The sequence below is a fragment of the Gobio gobio genome (genome assembly GCF_949357685.1).
Source record: "Gobio gobio genome assembly, chromosome: 23".
NCBI classification, from domain to species: domain Eukaryota; kingdom Metazoa; phylum Chordata; class Actinopteri; order Cypriniformes; family Gobionidae; genus Gobio; species Gobio gobio.
Window position 1 is genome coordinate 31,657,055 of NC_137119.1, and position 17,176 is coordinate 31,674,230.

General features: G+C 40.2%; 1 protein-coding gene across 1 annotated transcript in view; it reads right to left on the reverse strand.

Annotated features, from left to right (window-relative positions):
* Positions 1-2,476: 2,476 nt before the first annotated feature.
* The window catches only part of prkag2a (protein kinase, AMP-activated, gamma 2 non-catalytic subunit a), a 60,225-nt gene continuing 45,525 nt past the window's right edge, over positions 2,477-17,176 (reverse strand). Inside the window, exons 7-14 of the mRNA XM_079806522.1 lie at positions 13,852-13,897; positions 13,711-13,765; positions 13,242-13,368; positions 10,898-11,063; positions 10,178-10,215; positions 9,952-10,098; positions 6,681-6,774; positions 2,477-3,936 (exon numbers count right to left, since the gene is read on the reverse strand). Coding sequence (XP_079662648.1) covers positions 3,899-3,936; positions 6,681-6,774; positions 9,952-10,098; positions 10,178-10,215; positions 10,898-11,063; positions 13,242-13,368; positions 13,711-13,765; positions 13,852-13,897 — 711 coding nt within the window. The 3' untranslated portion in view covers positions 2,477-3,898. The remainder of the gene's footprint in view (positions 3,937-6,680; positions 6,775-9,951; positions 10,099-10,177; positions 10,216-10,897; positions 11,064-13,241; positions 13,369-13,710; positions 13,766-13,851; positions 13,898-17,176) is intronic.

Here is a 17,176-nt window from a genome sequence, read left to right on the forward strand (position 1 = left end):
GGAGCTTTCTCCCGCACCTCCGCGGCCAGCATGTCCTGGTACGGACAGACAATACGTCTGTCGTAGCGTACATCAACCGCCAGGGGGGACTGAGGTCGCGCTTTCTGTACAGGATAGCACGCCGAGTCCTCCTGTGGACCCAAGGGAAACTGTTGTCCATCAGGGCAATGTATGTCCCGGGGGTCCAAAATCAGGGAGCAGATATCCTGTCGAGGCAGGGGCTGAGGCCCGGGGAGTGGCGACTCCACCCAGAGGTGGTGGAGGCCATATGCAAGAGGTTCGGCCCAGTGGAAGTGGATCTGTTTGCGTCTCGAGAGACGTCCCACTGTCCACTGTGGTTTTCCCTCACGCATCCAGCTCCGCTGGGGCTGGATGCCATGGTGCAGACGTGGCCGAGGCTGCGTCTGTACGCATTTCCCCCGATTGCTCTGCTCCCGGGAGTCCTGGAAAGGGTCCGTCGACAGGGGGTCAGTCTACTTCTGGTAGCACCCCGTTGGCCGACTCGAGTTTGGTTCTCGGATATCATAGCTCTGCTAGCAGGTCAGCCGTGGGAGATTCCTCTGAGGAGGGATCTCCTATCTCAGGCGGCGGGTACGATATTTTACCCCCGCCCGGAGATTTGGAACCTGTGGGTCTGGCCCCTGAGGGGACCAGGTTCATAGAGGCTGGCCTATCGGCAGACGTGATAGAGACCTTACTCAGCTCCAGGGCTCCGTCTACGAGGAGACTGTACAGCTTCAAGTGGAATGTATTTTCCACTTGGTGCAGAGAACGTGAGTGGACCCAGTTAACTGCCCAGTGGCTTCAGTGCTGGAGTTCCTCCAAGATCGTTTCTCTGCAGGGCTTACCCCGTCCACACTCAAGGTGTACGTGGCTGCCATTGCGGCTTTCCACACTCCTTTGGGTGATGGGCCTCTGGGTAGGCACCAGCTGGTTGTACAATTCCTCCGTGGGGCTCGGAGGATGAGGCCTGCGGCTCGGTCCAGAGTTCCAACCTGGGACCTGGCAGTGGTTCTCGAAGGATTGGCTGAGGCCCCCTTCGAACCATTGGAGTCGGCTGGACCAAAGGATCTGACCCTTAAGGTGGCTTTTCTCCTTGCCAATACCTCTCTCAGGAGAGTGGGAGATCTCCAGGCCTTGGCGGTAACGCCGACCTGCCTGGAGTTTGCCCCGGGAGGAGTAAAAGCCATCTTACACCCTAGGCCGGGCTACGTGCCTAAGGTGCCATCAAGGGTGGTCAGGTCATTGGTCCTGCAGGCATTTCATCCTCCGCCTCATGTGACGGCGGAAGAGGGGAGACTTCACCTACTCTGCCCGGTTAGGGCGCTCAGAGTTTATTTGGCGAAGTCTGCACAGTGGAGGAGATCACAACAACTGTTGGTGTGTTTTGGCTCACCTAAGAAGGGATTGCCTGCGTCTACTCAGACAATCAGTAATTGGATTGTCCAGGCGATTACCATGGCCTATCAGGTGCGCAGTTTGCCTTCACCTGTGGCCGTGAGGGCTCATTCCACCAGAGGCATGGCCTCTTCGGTGGCCCTTCTTTCTGGGGTCCCCTTGCAGGATATCTGCGAGGCGGCCGGGTGGGCTACCCCACACACTTTTATCAGGTTTTATAGCCTGGATCTCCCTACGACGCCTGGTGCTAGGGTGCTCCAGTCCTAGCTGTGCCCGGTTTTCCGGCTTCACACTAGGGCAGGCGCTACCCTTCGGTGTGGCCTAGTGGGTACTCGTTCCCCAAAGCGTCGTCCCGATGCAGTGCGAGTTCCCTCGAAAGGGAACTGCTCGGGTTATGTATATAACCCTTGTTCCCTGAGAAGGGGAACGAGCACTGCATCCCGACGCCACACCTCGGCGCGCCTGGAGCGCATGCTTCAGAGCAATTACTACCGCCATTACGTTCCAGCTCCCCTTTTATACTTCCGGGTATGCCGTCACAATGACGTCATCACGCACGCCAATCGGATTGGCCTAGTTGGCATTCTGGTTTCAGATTCGCTGATGCTAAGGGAGCATCCCCAAAGCGTCGTCCCGATGCAGTGCTCGTTCCCCTTCTCAGGGAACAAGGGTTATATACATAACCCGAGCAGTTTTCCAATGTGACTCTGTGGTGAAAAATGGAACTGCAGCGCGCGCCCGCTTTATATTCACGTTCCTCGCACCAGTCCAATATGAATGACGATATGAATCCGCTTCAGGTACGTGAATATTAATCTGCAAGCGTCAGGTAACAAGTTGGCATGTCTGCTCTTCGTGTCAAATTTAAGTTTAAACGGGCTAATGTGAATAGCGTTAATAGTTATTTTGTGTATGTTTGTTCTGAGAATAAGAATGACTTTCTTTTCCTCACTGGAATTTCTCCACAACTTGTAACATTCTAAAACAACATTCAGAGGCAATAAATACTGTTTCTATATGGGAAACCCCGGCACAAAAAAAAAAAAAGAATAGGCACAATTTTTTGTTTGTTTTTGTTATAATTGGTAGGCCTCCAACAAACTCGTTGCACGTGAGCAGCATCTCCAAATGTCTTTTTTTTGGGGTTACATTTTTACTAATCATCTAAGTACAACAAAAGTTTCAAAGACTTTTTTATTACTTAACAGTGAAATAAAAAATGAATCTAAAGTATGATTATCCATTAGCATACTCATGCCAGTGATGTGCATTTATCTCTTGACATTACCCTCTCATGACAACAGCACTAACATATCTGCAAAACAAATAACGAGAACTTAAAATGATAATGTGAAGTATTACAAACAACATTGAATACACAGAAAAATATACCTTTCTCTGGCACTTGTAGATTCTTCAGACAGAAGCTCTGTGTGCATGTACAGTACAATCGATACAAACAAGAATCAGTCGCCTCGTGGACAGAAAAAAAAGTGGGATTTTAAGGTTGAATTGCTTTTCAGCACAAGTTTTACTGCATAGGGGCTTAATAGTTCTTTCCATCTCACACTTAGATATCACTTTCAAAATTACAAAAGTGTTAAATATAAATAAATAAACATTTCAATTATCATTTACAGCATCATTTCAAAAACATCAAGATAATAATGAACACCCAAAGTGAGGAAATGTAGAGCTCTTCAGTAAATACATTTAGTGACACACTAAAACAGCAAAAAGGGGCTTTTGGTTTTTGTAACAACTGCGACATTCGCTTTGATATATTTAAACATTCAATTAATCTTGTTCTGTTGGCAACCAGTAGTGGGCGATAACTGCTGGACAGAAGGCACCATAGACAGAGAGAGAGAGAGGAAACCATTTCTGTCTGCATTTACAAAGGGATTGTGGTGGAGAAAGGGAGCTGGAGGCCAAACGAAATAAACAACAGTTCCTAAATTTAGGAGGTGTAGTCAAAAGTAGAAATATGTGAGCTGGGCTCATACGGCACAAGCTGAAAATTGTATATACACACAAGGAGCAAACAGTCCTAACATGCACTGAATACTGAGATTATTACTGAACGCCCTCCAAACGCAGATACCCCCCCTCCCAAAAGAGGTGATTATGGTACAGTCCATAGTCTGTGCGCAGATCACTGTTCAGAAACCAGATGGCGTAGTTTTAGCTCTAGCTAAAAGTATAGTTATCATAGTGTGCGTGCAGAAGCTTAATGTGATATAATAGGCAGAGTTCACAGTATCCTTCTGAATAAGAGATGATCCACCTTAATCGCCCTACTACGTTCATCCATATATTAAATAATATACCAATTAACCAGTCTGTGCACTCTTAAACATCTTCTTTTGCCATCCAACAGCACACATCAAGGTCAAGTTCCTTGGTCTCTCCTCTTTCTTTCTGAGATGTGGCTCAAACTTGTGGTCTCCACTCCAGTCTCTGCCAGCAACGTCACATGACCCAGCAATCTCAGCACACATCACTCTGTCTCTGCTCCGCTGTCCTTCCTGGTCATACCTGCAAAGGTAAGAGAGCAGACAATTGGGTAAACGAAAGGTCTCTTTTTGGTTGCAGTACTGCTTATAACCACCAGTAGGCAGCTCATGAACATGTATCTTCAACCAGGGCTGTTCTGAGATCTGCCTTCCTGCCACATTTAGTTCCAACGTCCTTGCAGGTTCAGAGTGTTTTACCTAAGCTGAAACTTGACTCTGCAGCAGGGTCAGAACTTTTCCATTAAAGGGATAGTTCACCCAAAAATGAAAATCCTGCCATTAATGTGGTTCCAAACCCATAGAAATAGACTTTCATTCATCTTCAAAACTCAAATGAAGATATATTAAATGAGTTTTCAGTCCCTCGACTGAAAGACTATTCACCCAAAATTCTGAAATCCACATGAATCGAGCAGTTTAATCCAAGTCTTCTAAAAAGACATGATCTTTTTATATGAACAGATTGAATTTAGGCTTTTATTCACACAGAGCACTCAAATATGTCTGTTCAACCATACTTGCTTAATATGTGAGAACAAACCTCATTGGTTCTTGCGGAAGCTCAAACGTGCTGCGTAACACGAGAATGAACCTCATTGGTTCTTGCGGAAGCTCAAACGTGCTGCGTAACACGAGAATGAACCTCATTGGTTCTTGTGGAAGCTCAAACGTGCTGCGTAACACGAGAATGAACCTCATTGGTTCTTGCGGAAGCTCAAACGTGCTGTGTAACACGAGAATGAACCTCATTGGTTCTTGCGGAAGCTCAAACGTGCTGCGTAACACGAGAATGAACCTCATTGGTTCTTGCGGAAGCTCAAACGTGCTGCGTAACACGAGAATGAACATCATTGGTTCTTGAGGAAGCTCAAACGTGCTGCGTAACACGAGAATGAACCTCATTGGTTCTTGCAGAACCTCAAAAGTGCTGCGTAACACGAGAATGAACCTCATTGGTTCTTGTGGAAGCTCAAACGTGCTACGTAACACGAGAATGGACCTCATTGGTTCTTGCAGAACCTCAAATGTGCTGATGTAACACGAGAATACACCTCATTGGTTCTTGCTGAAGATCAAACGTGCAGTGTGACATGAGATGGTTCTTGCACATCAAGCAATCACGTATGAGCTCCCGTTTAACAAGTTTGAGTGCTGTACGTCTATCACGTAATAAACTGAGTTTAATTGTTCTGCCTTTTTTGCACCTCATCTTGAATTTGTTCATTTTGGTGTCATTTTTGCCCCAAGCTTCCGTTTCGGTTTCCATTTCTGACCCTGCTCTGCAGGAAGGGCCATCTCCAGGAGCAGGACTGTACAACAGGCCAGAATATCTTTTGATCCATGCATACTATTTGCAATATTAGCAGCATCACAGCAGCAATTAATATTCAGTGTTATAAATTCACAGCCAACAAAGCAAGCACCCAGCACACAGTGACCTCTCAGAAGGAAATTCAGAAAGTTTGAGTTTTCCGACAAAATAGAGAGAAGTGTATTATATCCCACCATGTGATTTTGATTTAGATGAGTCATCTACATGTGTAACATATTCCATTGGTTAAACAGTTCTGCTCCTACAGTTCTGTTCATCTGTCATATTTTTGTCATAAGTTTACATACCCCTTGCAGAATATAAAATAAAAGGGATCATAAATTTTTTAAATTTAAACACTGATCGGCGACATGCGAGAACCAATGAGGTGCATGTTACACCAGCACGTTGGTAGCCTGGCTCCGCCCTCCTACGTACTTCTGCTCAATTTTCATTTTCCTTCAGTACACCGTCTGGGATTGCGGTATATTCTCTGGTTTTCTCCGGTCAAATTTTAACCGGTCCAATCAGCGAATTGAGGGAGTGGCCGAGAAAGATGACGTTGATGTCGATGACGTTTGAGATGACATGCGTCACGACCAAACGTTAGTGATTGGTTATGGCAAATACAGAGTGGCTCTGGGCAGATCCAATAGTTTTAAACTTCAACAGAGTACCCGCCTTCAAGGAAGTTAACGCTTGTCAATGGAGAGTGGCCAGACTCTCTGTACAAATGAAATGTACGAGAGTCTGGTAGGACCAGGCTAGCACGTTTGAACATCTTCAAGAACCAAAGTGGTTTGTTCTCTCATTTCAAGCAAGTATGGTTGAGCTTCCGTCTACCATATTTGAGTGCTCTATATACGTTCCCTGATCAATATTATTATATTTATATCGTAATTAAATCTGTTCATCATATAAAGAGATCCTGTCTTTTCAAAATGCTTGATTCATATGGATTTCTTTTATGATGTCTTTATGACATCAGAGTTTTGGGTGAATAGACTTTCAATGGAGGGACAGAAACCTCTCTCTTAAAAAATAAGACCTACGACATTATGTGTTGAGAGGACAGAGTGTGGTTGAGTTGAAATACTGCAGGACACTATCCATCAGCAGATGGGCAGCCCTGCAGTGGGAGGGGCTCTGATGTACTGCAAGTGTCATTAATCAAAATCATATGTGGTGAAATGTGGGCGTGCACACACAAACACACACACTGTGGACATCCTTTGTCAACTGCCCTCTGGAATAAAAGCCGTTTGGTTCTGTGTTGGAAACAGTAAGAGCATGCCATCCTCGCACACATCATGAGCCAGGCAGCGGTCATGCATCGTCTCCATGACCCCAGCAGCGGCGGCGTGTTGTATGTTGTACCTGTGGCTCGGGCAAGAGAGGTTGGGATGAGGAGGGTCCTACTGGAAATGAGCTTTAGGAATGCTGAGCATTTATACCTGTGGGGTTAAGAACGAGTGCCTGGAGGATGTCCGACAGAGAGACGATGCCCACGATGCTGCCGTCCTCATCTACCACCACCAGCCTGTGCACCTGATTGAAAACAGAGACATCAGCATCAAGAGCAGCCCTAGAGTTTCTACGACACCGAATAGATCTAGAAAATCTCTACCTAGAGTAGCTCTAAAACTTGCATAGCAGCTCTAAAATATTAAGAAGCAAGAGTGAAAACCAATAAAATCTCTCAAATATTTTCTCTATAGTGAATTAGAGCAGCTGGATAGGCATCTAATATCCAGTAGCTCTAGAATCTCTCTTCTATAAGTGATCTAAAGCAAGAGTTTCTCTTACTGCCAAGAGCAACTGTAAAATATTTCCTCTAAAAAGAACAAGTCCTAATAATAATAATAAACAGAGCAATTCCAAGATCTAAATATTCCACTACAAGGAGCTAGAGCAGGGGTCGGGAACCATTTTTTCATTTTTTGGTTAATGCATTTTTCCAAAAGAGCCACAGTAAAAAATAATATTAAATTATTATTAAAAAACATGCTTTTTTTCCCCAATAAAATTTCAACAATAGTAATTATTAGGTCCATAACAAACACAAACAAAAAACAAACACATATGCAGCAAACAATAAATAAGTTGCAATATGGAATTAAGTGTGCAGGGCTTTGTGAGGTTGAGTTATAAATCCTCTTAGCCGCGTTTCCACCAAAATTACCCGGTACAATTTGTACCAGGAACTGTTTTTACAGGAACTTTTTTCCCCCGAGATCTGCTACTGTCTGCGTTTCCACTGCAGTCTAAAGTACCAGGAAGATTAGGAAAATTAGTCCGGTGATGTAGGACTGTGCGCGGCTGCTGCTCCTCCCAGTCAGCGACGGACAGGAATAATTTTTGCGCGACACTGTCTGCAACAATAACAAGGAGATGCAAGCAGCGCTGCTTTTGGTAGTTATGTATTGTTTTAATAAAGAGGTCATTAACAAAACGGTGGAAAAGAGACGAGCACTGATACTAAAGCGTATTCTGAAAGCTCGTAAAGCTAGATTTAAAATAAGACAACGTATGTTGTCAGCTATTATTACGGACATTGACCGTGAGATTGCTGAGACGAACGCGCGCCATCGGACAGATCAAGAGCAAGACTGATATTTACTGAACGCAGAACGAACCTCGCAAAAGACTTTTAAAAATGCCGGTTGAAATAAAATACTGCGTGAGTTCAACCAATCCAAATGTTCAGCGCCCAAGTCCCACCCCCGAAAGTTCCCGAACTTTGAATAAGTACTACCCCGGGAGCAGGGCCGTTTGGAGGGGGAAATATTTACCCGGAACTTCATTTAGACCCCAGTTCCTGCGGTCGAAACACACCGAGTACCACCCCAAAGTTCCTAGTTCCTGGGGAAAGTTCCTGCGGTGGAAACGCAGCTAAATTTGTGTGTGTGAACATCTACTGTGTTTACGTGAATACTCGAATACTCAAAGCTGTGCTTGTCCGTGTTGTGCTCGGAGCGCGTGCACAACATCCTGTCAGTAATTCAGTTGCATTCGCGACTTATCACGCTTTTATCATTTATTTTCGTCAACTGAAATCTGAGTGGATTATCATAAATACACATTTATTTATCGCCCCGCGCCCGCGGGTGAAATGTTTCAAAATGTCTCTTTCCACAGCAGAGCACCAGTTTCAATAAAAGGATATATTAAAGTTTGTATAGCCTACTTTTACATTTTCGCTGCTGTTCTAAAAAACGGTTTTCTGTTACCTTAAACAAGCTACAGCTGCTTGAATCCCAGTGCAGAAGCTGTTACCACAGAAACGTAAGTGGGCATTGATTGCTGTCACGACTCGTGACACTCGCGAACAGCACTGAACACGCGCGGCCGGTACAACTTGAATATTAGCTATTATCATACGTTTCATTAACTTCGGCAGGCTGTACAACAAGGGAATTGTAATTGGCTGCTTTTTTCTGCAGAGAGCGGATCTCTGTTGATGTGTCTAATTTTTTTTATCGATCATTTGTTGGTAAAGGGTGAGAGACCTGAGCCACATTATTTTTGTCAAAGAGCCAGGTGTGGCTCGCGAGCCATAGGTTCCCGACCACTGAGCTAGGGCAACTATTGAATGTTACCAGAGCAGATGTATAATATCTATTACAAAGAGCAGCTCTGGAATAGGGCTGCCACTAACGACTATTTTTATATCGATTAATCTATCGATTAATCTATCGACTAATTTATCACAATAATTTTCAACAATTTTACTTAAAAACATTTAATTTAACTTGCAACTTTGGCATTCAGTAGTGTACTATAAAAACATTATAAATGTAAACAAGCCCTTGACAAAATGTAAAACCAAAAGAGTAAAAATTTAAAAAGGTACAAATTTGTAAACCAACATAAAAAAAAAGAGATCAGCAAATACTTCTTATGTAGAATAGTGTTGTCACGATACCAAAATTATGACTTCGATACGATACCAGACTAAAATACCTTAATATCGATATTGAATCGATACCGCGGCAAATTTTTTTTACATATTTTTTACCATTCAAACTCAATAATCCGCCTGTCTGAGTGAAAGACTACATCCCGGCCGTGCTGCACTTTTCTGTTGCTTTCTTTTTCCTGAGCTGCATGAATATATTTGACTGTTCTGCTTCCATTGTTAAGTGAACGGTGGAAGCAGAGCTCACACACACGTCCTCACTCCTGCTGTCACACATCAACGCAAATTAAGAAATACTGCTCTTATTAGAGTGCTGTCATTTTTAAAGTACCGGTACTAATACAATTTCATATCGTACCCAACTTACCCAGTCGACTAAAAATATTGACGTCGACTAATTAACAGCGTCAACGCAGTCGATTGTATCGACCAATCGCGACAGGCCTACTGTAGAATATATATTATCAAGAGTGACTCCCTCCCAAATATTTTCTCAACAACTCAACGTTTCACCTATAAGGACAAAGAGTAGCTGTAGAATATCTATAGTGAACAAAAGCCGCTAAAGAATAGAAAAGAGCCACACTAGAATGAGGAGCTAGAGCAACTTTTGAAAATCTGTTTGATTGCCAAGAGCAAGGGTAACTGTTGAATTTCTGTTTCCAAGAGAAGCTATATAATATCTATTGACCAAGAGTGACTGTAGAACTAACTAGAGCAGCTCTAGAATACCTCAAACTAAGCAGGTCATAATATCAATGTTGCAGATAGATGAAGACACAAAGAAAGAGAGTAGGAAAGCTCACCTCAGCCTTGACTATCCGATCTACAATCGTTTCCAGTGTCTCTAATCTGTTGCACTTCATGACCCCTTCAAAGTACTGTGACCTGTGCATCAGCGCCTGTGTCACGCTAATGTCCAGGTTGTTGTACGTCTTTTCAGCAGCAAGATTCTACAAACACACACAAAGATAATGAATGTCTGGTGTATAGGTCAAGCGCAAAAAACAATAAAATACATAATATACTTACAATGACATCAAATTTGGAATAAATATCTACAACTTTTCCTGAAAGTCAAAAATAGAAAAAAGCCATTAAGTTTTAAATAACACAATTTCATGACTGTAATATAATATATAGTGTACAACAGTTGGGTTCCTGAAGTAAAAATTTATTTTCTCCATAGGGAAATTTATTTTTAACTAATAAACCTTTAAAGACTTTGAGACTCCATGAAGCAATGGGAATGTGTATAAAAAAATATAATAATAAAATAATTATTATAAATATATATAATTATATAAAATAAATCTAAAATGTAAAATGTGTACCTTGAATGCAAGGTAAGTCGCTTTGGATAAAAGCGTCTGCCAAATGCATAAATGTAAATATATAAATAATCAACATTTATAAATGATTATTTTGTATTTCTCGCATCATTTTTAATTTGATGCTGCTGCTCGTGAAGCTTTGTAGGATTGTAGTTCTTTCTTACCCATTAAGTACACTGTTTTGTTCCTTTTTGCCCTATTTTCAAATGCTTTTTTTGCTTCAAATCAAAGTTTTTAATGTTCTGATTCACCTCATAGCTGGTTGACTTGGTTCATGGCTTATAACGCTTTGACAAAGACTTTTTTTAAATATGGAGAAATGAATGGAAAAAATACTTTTGGAACCAACTCAGCTGAAAAAGTGGGTGGACACTTGCACTCAACAATATCTGTTTTTTTTCTTTCTCTTGAATCATACCTGACTCATCCACCACAGGCAGTGCTGACACTCTCCTCTCCACAAAGATGCTGAGTGCTTTGATGATTGGCGTGTCGGGGTGAATGAAGGCGATGTTGCTGTAGGTCCCGATGCTGAGCTCCTCCAGCGTCTGCTTCATAAAGGCAGGCTTTGGCATCTCACAGACCTGAAACACACAAACCAAAGATACTGTGTCTAATTTTGAATATTTCATAATTCACACTACATAAAAACATAAAGGGCCCTATTTTAACGATCCGAGTGCATGGTCTGAAGCGCATGGCACAGGTGTACTTAGGGTGTGTCCGAATCCACTTTTGCTAGTTTAACGACCAGGAGCATGGTCCAAAAGGGTTGTACTTAGTCTCTTAATGAGTCATGGGTGTGTTTTGGGCGTAACGTGCAATAAACCAATCAGAGTCTCATCTCCCATTCCCTTTAAAAGCCAGTTGCGCTTGCACCATGACAGATTTGCTATTTATATGGCGGAATTTGTGAGCAGAAAGACTGAACACTTCTCCAGAGAGGAATTCTTTTAGAGCTGTTAAACGATTAATCGCGACTAATCGCATCCAAAATAAAAGTTTGTATTTACATAATATATCCATGTGTGCTGTGTATAATTATTATGTATATATATATAAATACACACACATGCATGTTTATATTTAAGGGAAAAAAATATTTATATATAAAATATTTATATTTATATATAATTTACATGATATAAATATATATACAGTATATACATGCAGCTATTTCTTAAAATATATACATGTATGCGTATGTATTCAAATATACATAATAATTATACACAGCACACATAGATATATTATGTAAATACAAACTTTTATTTTGGATGCGATTAGTCACGATTAATCGTTAAACAGCCCTAAATTCTTTTATTTTTAATATTTAAAAATGTTTGTGTGCTGCTGTGCGTCCCTGAGTGTGTAATAAGCAGAGTGTACACACATTGTGCACTTGTCTATAGGTGCATATTACTAACACACCCTTTAAATAACACAAAAAATTCGGCGCAGTCGTTTTTAGTTGCCTCAAAATAGCAATGTGCCAACAATGCACCTGATCACACCTTGTTTTCAGACCAGCACGCCCATGGGCGAAGAGATGGCCGCGAGTGCATTTGCTATTTAAACAACGTGGCGCTGGACGTAAAAATGAGAACTGCGTCGCATCTGCCGTCGCATTGCACCGGGTGTATGATAAGGCCCATAGGAATTTTATTGGCTGCATGGCCTTTGTCATACAAAACACTTTCAGACAATTCTTTCCCTTGCGACGTAAAAGCTGTATTGCTCAGACATCAATGTCTCTCTTTCAAAGTCTTTATGTGACATTTTCCTGAGAGATGGAAGCAGTTTACATTGTTGAAACTTATAAAAGCCCATGCAAATGTGATCAGATCGATTCCATAAATCTAGAGGCTATTCTCTGCCTCTTCGTCTGTTCTACCCCTCCCTTTCCTCTGCACTTTTTCATTCCTTCCTCATTCACTCTAGAGGAAATGACTGGGCATTTTATTACAGCATCGGTTAAAGGTGAACTATGTAGGATTTTTGCAGTAAAATATCCAGAAACCACTAGGCCAGTGTTATATATTTTGTTCAGTTGAGTACTTAGAATATCCCAAATGTTTTCAACTATTTGTAAATCGTGAGAAAATTGCTATTTTAACCAAGGAACCGGGACGTGTGAGCTTTGCGTGTGAGGGAGTCGCCTGTCGATTGCGTCATATCTGCGTCACCCTCGGTTTCCGGTTTTATTCAGTGAAACACTTTACTCTCACTGCATTGTGAACAAGTGTCATAGCAGCCGCCGAGCGAACGTCATAACTTCCTTTTCAACACACTCAGATATATCTAATACGATAAACAGAGTTGCGTTACCTCATACTCATGACTGGAAAAGAGGAAGTGGCGCCGGCAACCGTGTCATAATAAAAGTCCCGCCAGCGACTATGCCATAATAACAGTCCCGCTCTTCAATCGCTCCTGCGGCCTTGCTCAGCTCCACAACACTCGGGCCTGCTCTGTTTCAGACTACAGTAATGTTAATAATCACATCCATGAACATGATTTCTGCCCGAGTCCTATCCTGACTGTTTCCCACCGGCTGTGAGGTGAAGACCACATGTCCCGAGATTCTGCGCTCAAACGTGCGGTCATCAAACTACGCCTTTGTTTTGAACAGGCGACCTCTAGTGGACGGAAAAGTTACATAGTGTAGCTTTAAACCCCAAACCCCGCCCCAAAAAACTGTCACCATAAAATCGTACTAAATGCACAATTTAAACACCGAATAAATATATTGATGAACTTACAAACAGCTGAAGGAATTTCAGGATCCTTTTGTGCGTCAAAATGTAAAGTGCATTTCCAGTGACGGGGTCGATGACGGGCAACCGGTGGATCTTGTTTTTGATCAGTGAATACACTGCATCAAATATGCTGAAACACACGATATAGAGACAGAGAAAGTCAATTTCACCGCCATGACCCGAGGAATAGAAGGGCGACTTCAGAGGACCCTGATGGTTTGCTCTTCCAAGGCGACGTGCACTGAATAATTTAACACACTGAAAATATGAGCAAACAGCACAATACTTATAGGAAAGTGCAATATATGAGAGGAAAAGGGTTTGTGGTTTACTAAAGGAACTCTAGCGGTTCAATACACTAATGTACTGTCAAAAAGCTGCAGGGAAAAGACAAGTCCTATTCAATATATACGATTAACCCACTGAAAGGGTAAGAGTAACATGCATGTCAACACAAAAGAACTGCTCTTACCTTGCATCTGGAGATATGTTCACTAAAGGCTTAAATGTTTCTTGTAGATAGAGCTCTGTTGTAAAAAATAAATAAATAATTAAACATCTAGAAAACAAACCAGAAAACACTGGGGAAAAAACACCTGTGAAAATGTCTTACCTCTCCACGTCTCAATTTTATGCTCCTCAAGCTCATAGATTTGTACCTGAACCAAAACAAGAGACCATTACTCAAATTACAAACATTCACATAATAATGAAATTCTCACAGTATAATAATCATAATAATAATGATAAATGTATCAATTGTCAAATTATAATATTACTATTATTATTATTATATTTAAATATAATTTTTTAGTAGCGCTATTATAAATTAGTATACAATTATTAAAATGCATATAAATATCTGAATTATAGGTTACATATAATAGAAATATTTAACTGTTAATACATATAATCTTTATAATAATAATAACTGTTGTCATTATTATAATTATTATTATATTTAAATATTATTATTATTACATTGAAATATTATAAATTATTAATATACAATTATTAAAAAGCATATACAATTCTGAATTATAGGCTAATATGATAGCAATATGTAACTGTTAATACATATTTATTTATAATTATTATTATTATTATTGTCATTAATATTATTATTACATAAAAATGTTATAAATTATTTGCATACAATTATTAAAAACATTTAAATGTCTGAATTATAGGTTACATATAAAAGCAATGTGACTGTTAATACATATTTATTTATAATAAATATTATTGTTATTATTTATATTTAAATATTACATACAATTATTATACATGATTAGTATACAATTATTGAAAAGCATATACAATTCTGAATTACAGGCCAATATGATAGCAATATGTAACTGTTAATACATATTTATTTATTTATAATAATAATAATAATTATTATTATTATTGTCATTAATATTATTATTACATAAAAATGTTATAAATTATTTGTATACAATTATTAAAAACATTTACATGTCTGAATTATAGGTTACATATAATAGCAATGTGACTGTTAATACATATTTATTTATAATAAATATTATTGTTATTATTTATATTTAAATATTACATACAATTATTATACATGATTAGTATACAATTATTGGAAAGCATATACAATTCTGAATTAAAGGATAATATAATAGTAATATGTAACTGATAACTATTATTATTATTATTATTATTACTACGTAGATGAGCATATTTTGTGATAAATAATGGTAACACTTTACAGCAAGGTCAATTTAAAATATTAGATAAAGTATCAACTACCATGAACTAACGATGAGCAATACATTTGTACAGTATTATTAATCTTTGTTTAAGTTAGTTAAAATACAGCTGTCCACTGTTCATGTTAGTTCACAGTGCATTAAATAAAGTTAATGAGTAAATGTTGACATTAAAGGGATAGTTCACCCAAAAATGAAAATTCTGTCGTCATTTACTCACCCTCAAGTTGTTCCAAACCTGTGTGAGTTTCTTTGTTCTGCTGAACACAAAAGAAGATATTTTGAAGAATTTTGTAACAAAGCAGATGGAGCAACCATTGACTACCATAGTTTTTTCCCCCTACTATGGTAGTCAATGGTTGCTCTATCTGCTTGGTTACAAACATTCTTAAAAATATATTATTTTGTTTTCAGCAGAACAAAGAAACTCATACAGGTTTGGAACAACTTGAGGGTGAGTAAATGACGACAGAATTTAAATTTTTGGGTGAACTATCTCTTTAAAATTAACTAAGATAAATACATGCTGTAGAAATATTGTTTATTCTTAGTTCATGTTAATTAATGAAACCTTATTGTAAAGTGTTAACTAAATAGGTTAAAAACTCATTGCGTTAACACCCTTCATTGGACCAACTTCATTTTCAAAGAAAATTTGAACTTTTCCTGCAACACAATCAGACATGAGCATGTGTTGACCAATGAGACAGATGAGAAAGACAGACGAGGTCCAAGTTTCGTAAAACCCAAAAAATCCTGAAACTGGGAAAAAGAGATATAGCAGTGTAGTCCTGACCCTTAAGAGCGAAAACACTGACTGAGTGAAAGTGAGACACAGATCACCTAAACAGCAGGATTCCCACAGGAGCATCAATTAAAGATTCAGGGTAACGTCTAAACCCACATGACGAATCATAAAAGCACGGCTGATCAGAGGATGCACAGGCTCCTGGTTCCATATGTTAGCTAATGATTACCGTGTGCACGAGTGCCTGCATGCGTGTGTGCACCTTTCAGTGCGTGATAATGACCGATGGGAGATGAAAATGGGTTAATGCTGAAGCTCACGATTTCTTGGAGGCTCTGGGGAGAAATGCTGGGAAGAGAGTGTTAGCGAGTGTGTGCCAGTAATTAAAGGGGGCATATTCTTCCATTAGATATAAAGTCCACTGCAAAAGAGACTTTTTTTGAAAAATATCTTACTGACCCCAAACTTTTGAACTGTAAAGTATAACTGTAAATGGTTTCATGGTAAAAATCATGGTGCGTCCCTAAAAACAGCTCACTCTTCAAAACACACCCTGCCAATTGACAAACACATGGACGTGTGGAGTTAGAGTCTATTAGAGATCGTCGTCAGTATGTAGCATACACACACGATGATAAATAATTAAGCCACAGCTGTGCTTTCCCTCGAAGCGCAGGAAGAAGCTTTACAGCATTCTCAACTACTTCCTGTCCCTGCAGAATAAAACTGATGGGGCGTTTAGATTCGAAAATAAATGAGAGAGGATGTTACATTTATTCAAAGCGATTAAGTGGTTTCTTTGACTCTGAATATGAATACTGATGAGCAGGAAGAGAAGTTGTACGGCGGATTTGAGGCTATGAATTATATAGTAAGCAACTCTTTGCGGGAGCAATTATTGGCACAAAAGGCAACAACAAACACTGAGGTGTTTCTGGGGCCATGTCTGTGTTCAGGATCACACTGAGCTCAGGAGCCAAAGTGCTGTAGGTTATTTTAAAATGACGTGAGGTTCACAAAAAGCTCATGGCTATACAAGGCCCATTTGCCAGCCGGCAAAGCTAAATGCAGCACTTTTACTGTACACATGTACACTTGCTATCAGGGAAGTACTAAGGAACCCCCCAAAAAAGTCACTTAAAGGTACAGTGTGTAATATTTATGAGGATCTATTGACAGAAATGTTTTCTGTGGTGTATAAAGACCTTACATAATGAACCGTAATGTTTTTATTACCTTAGAATGAGCAATTTATATCTAAATACACAGCGGGTCCCCTTACAGTGAAATCGCCATTTTGTGCCGCCATGTTTCTACAGTAGCCATGAACGGACAAACTTCTCTACAGAGCGCTAGTCACTCTCTGCTGTCTCAGACGACAACATCTTTGTCCTGTGTCGGCCACCGTAGCTTCCCTATGTGCTTCGAAAGGAGGGGTGAGCGGTTGCAAT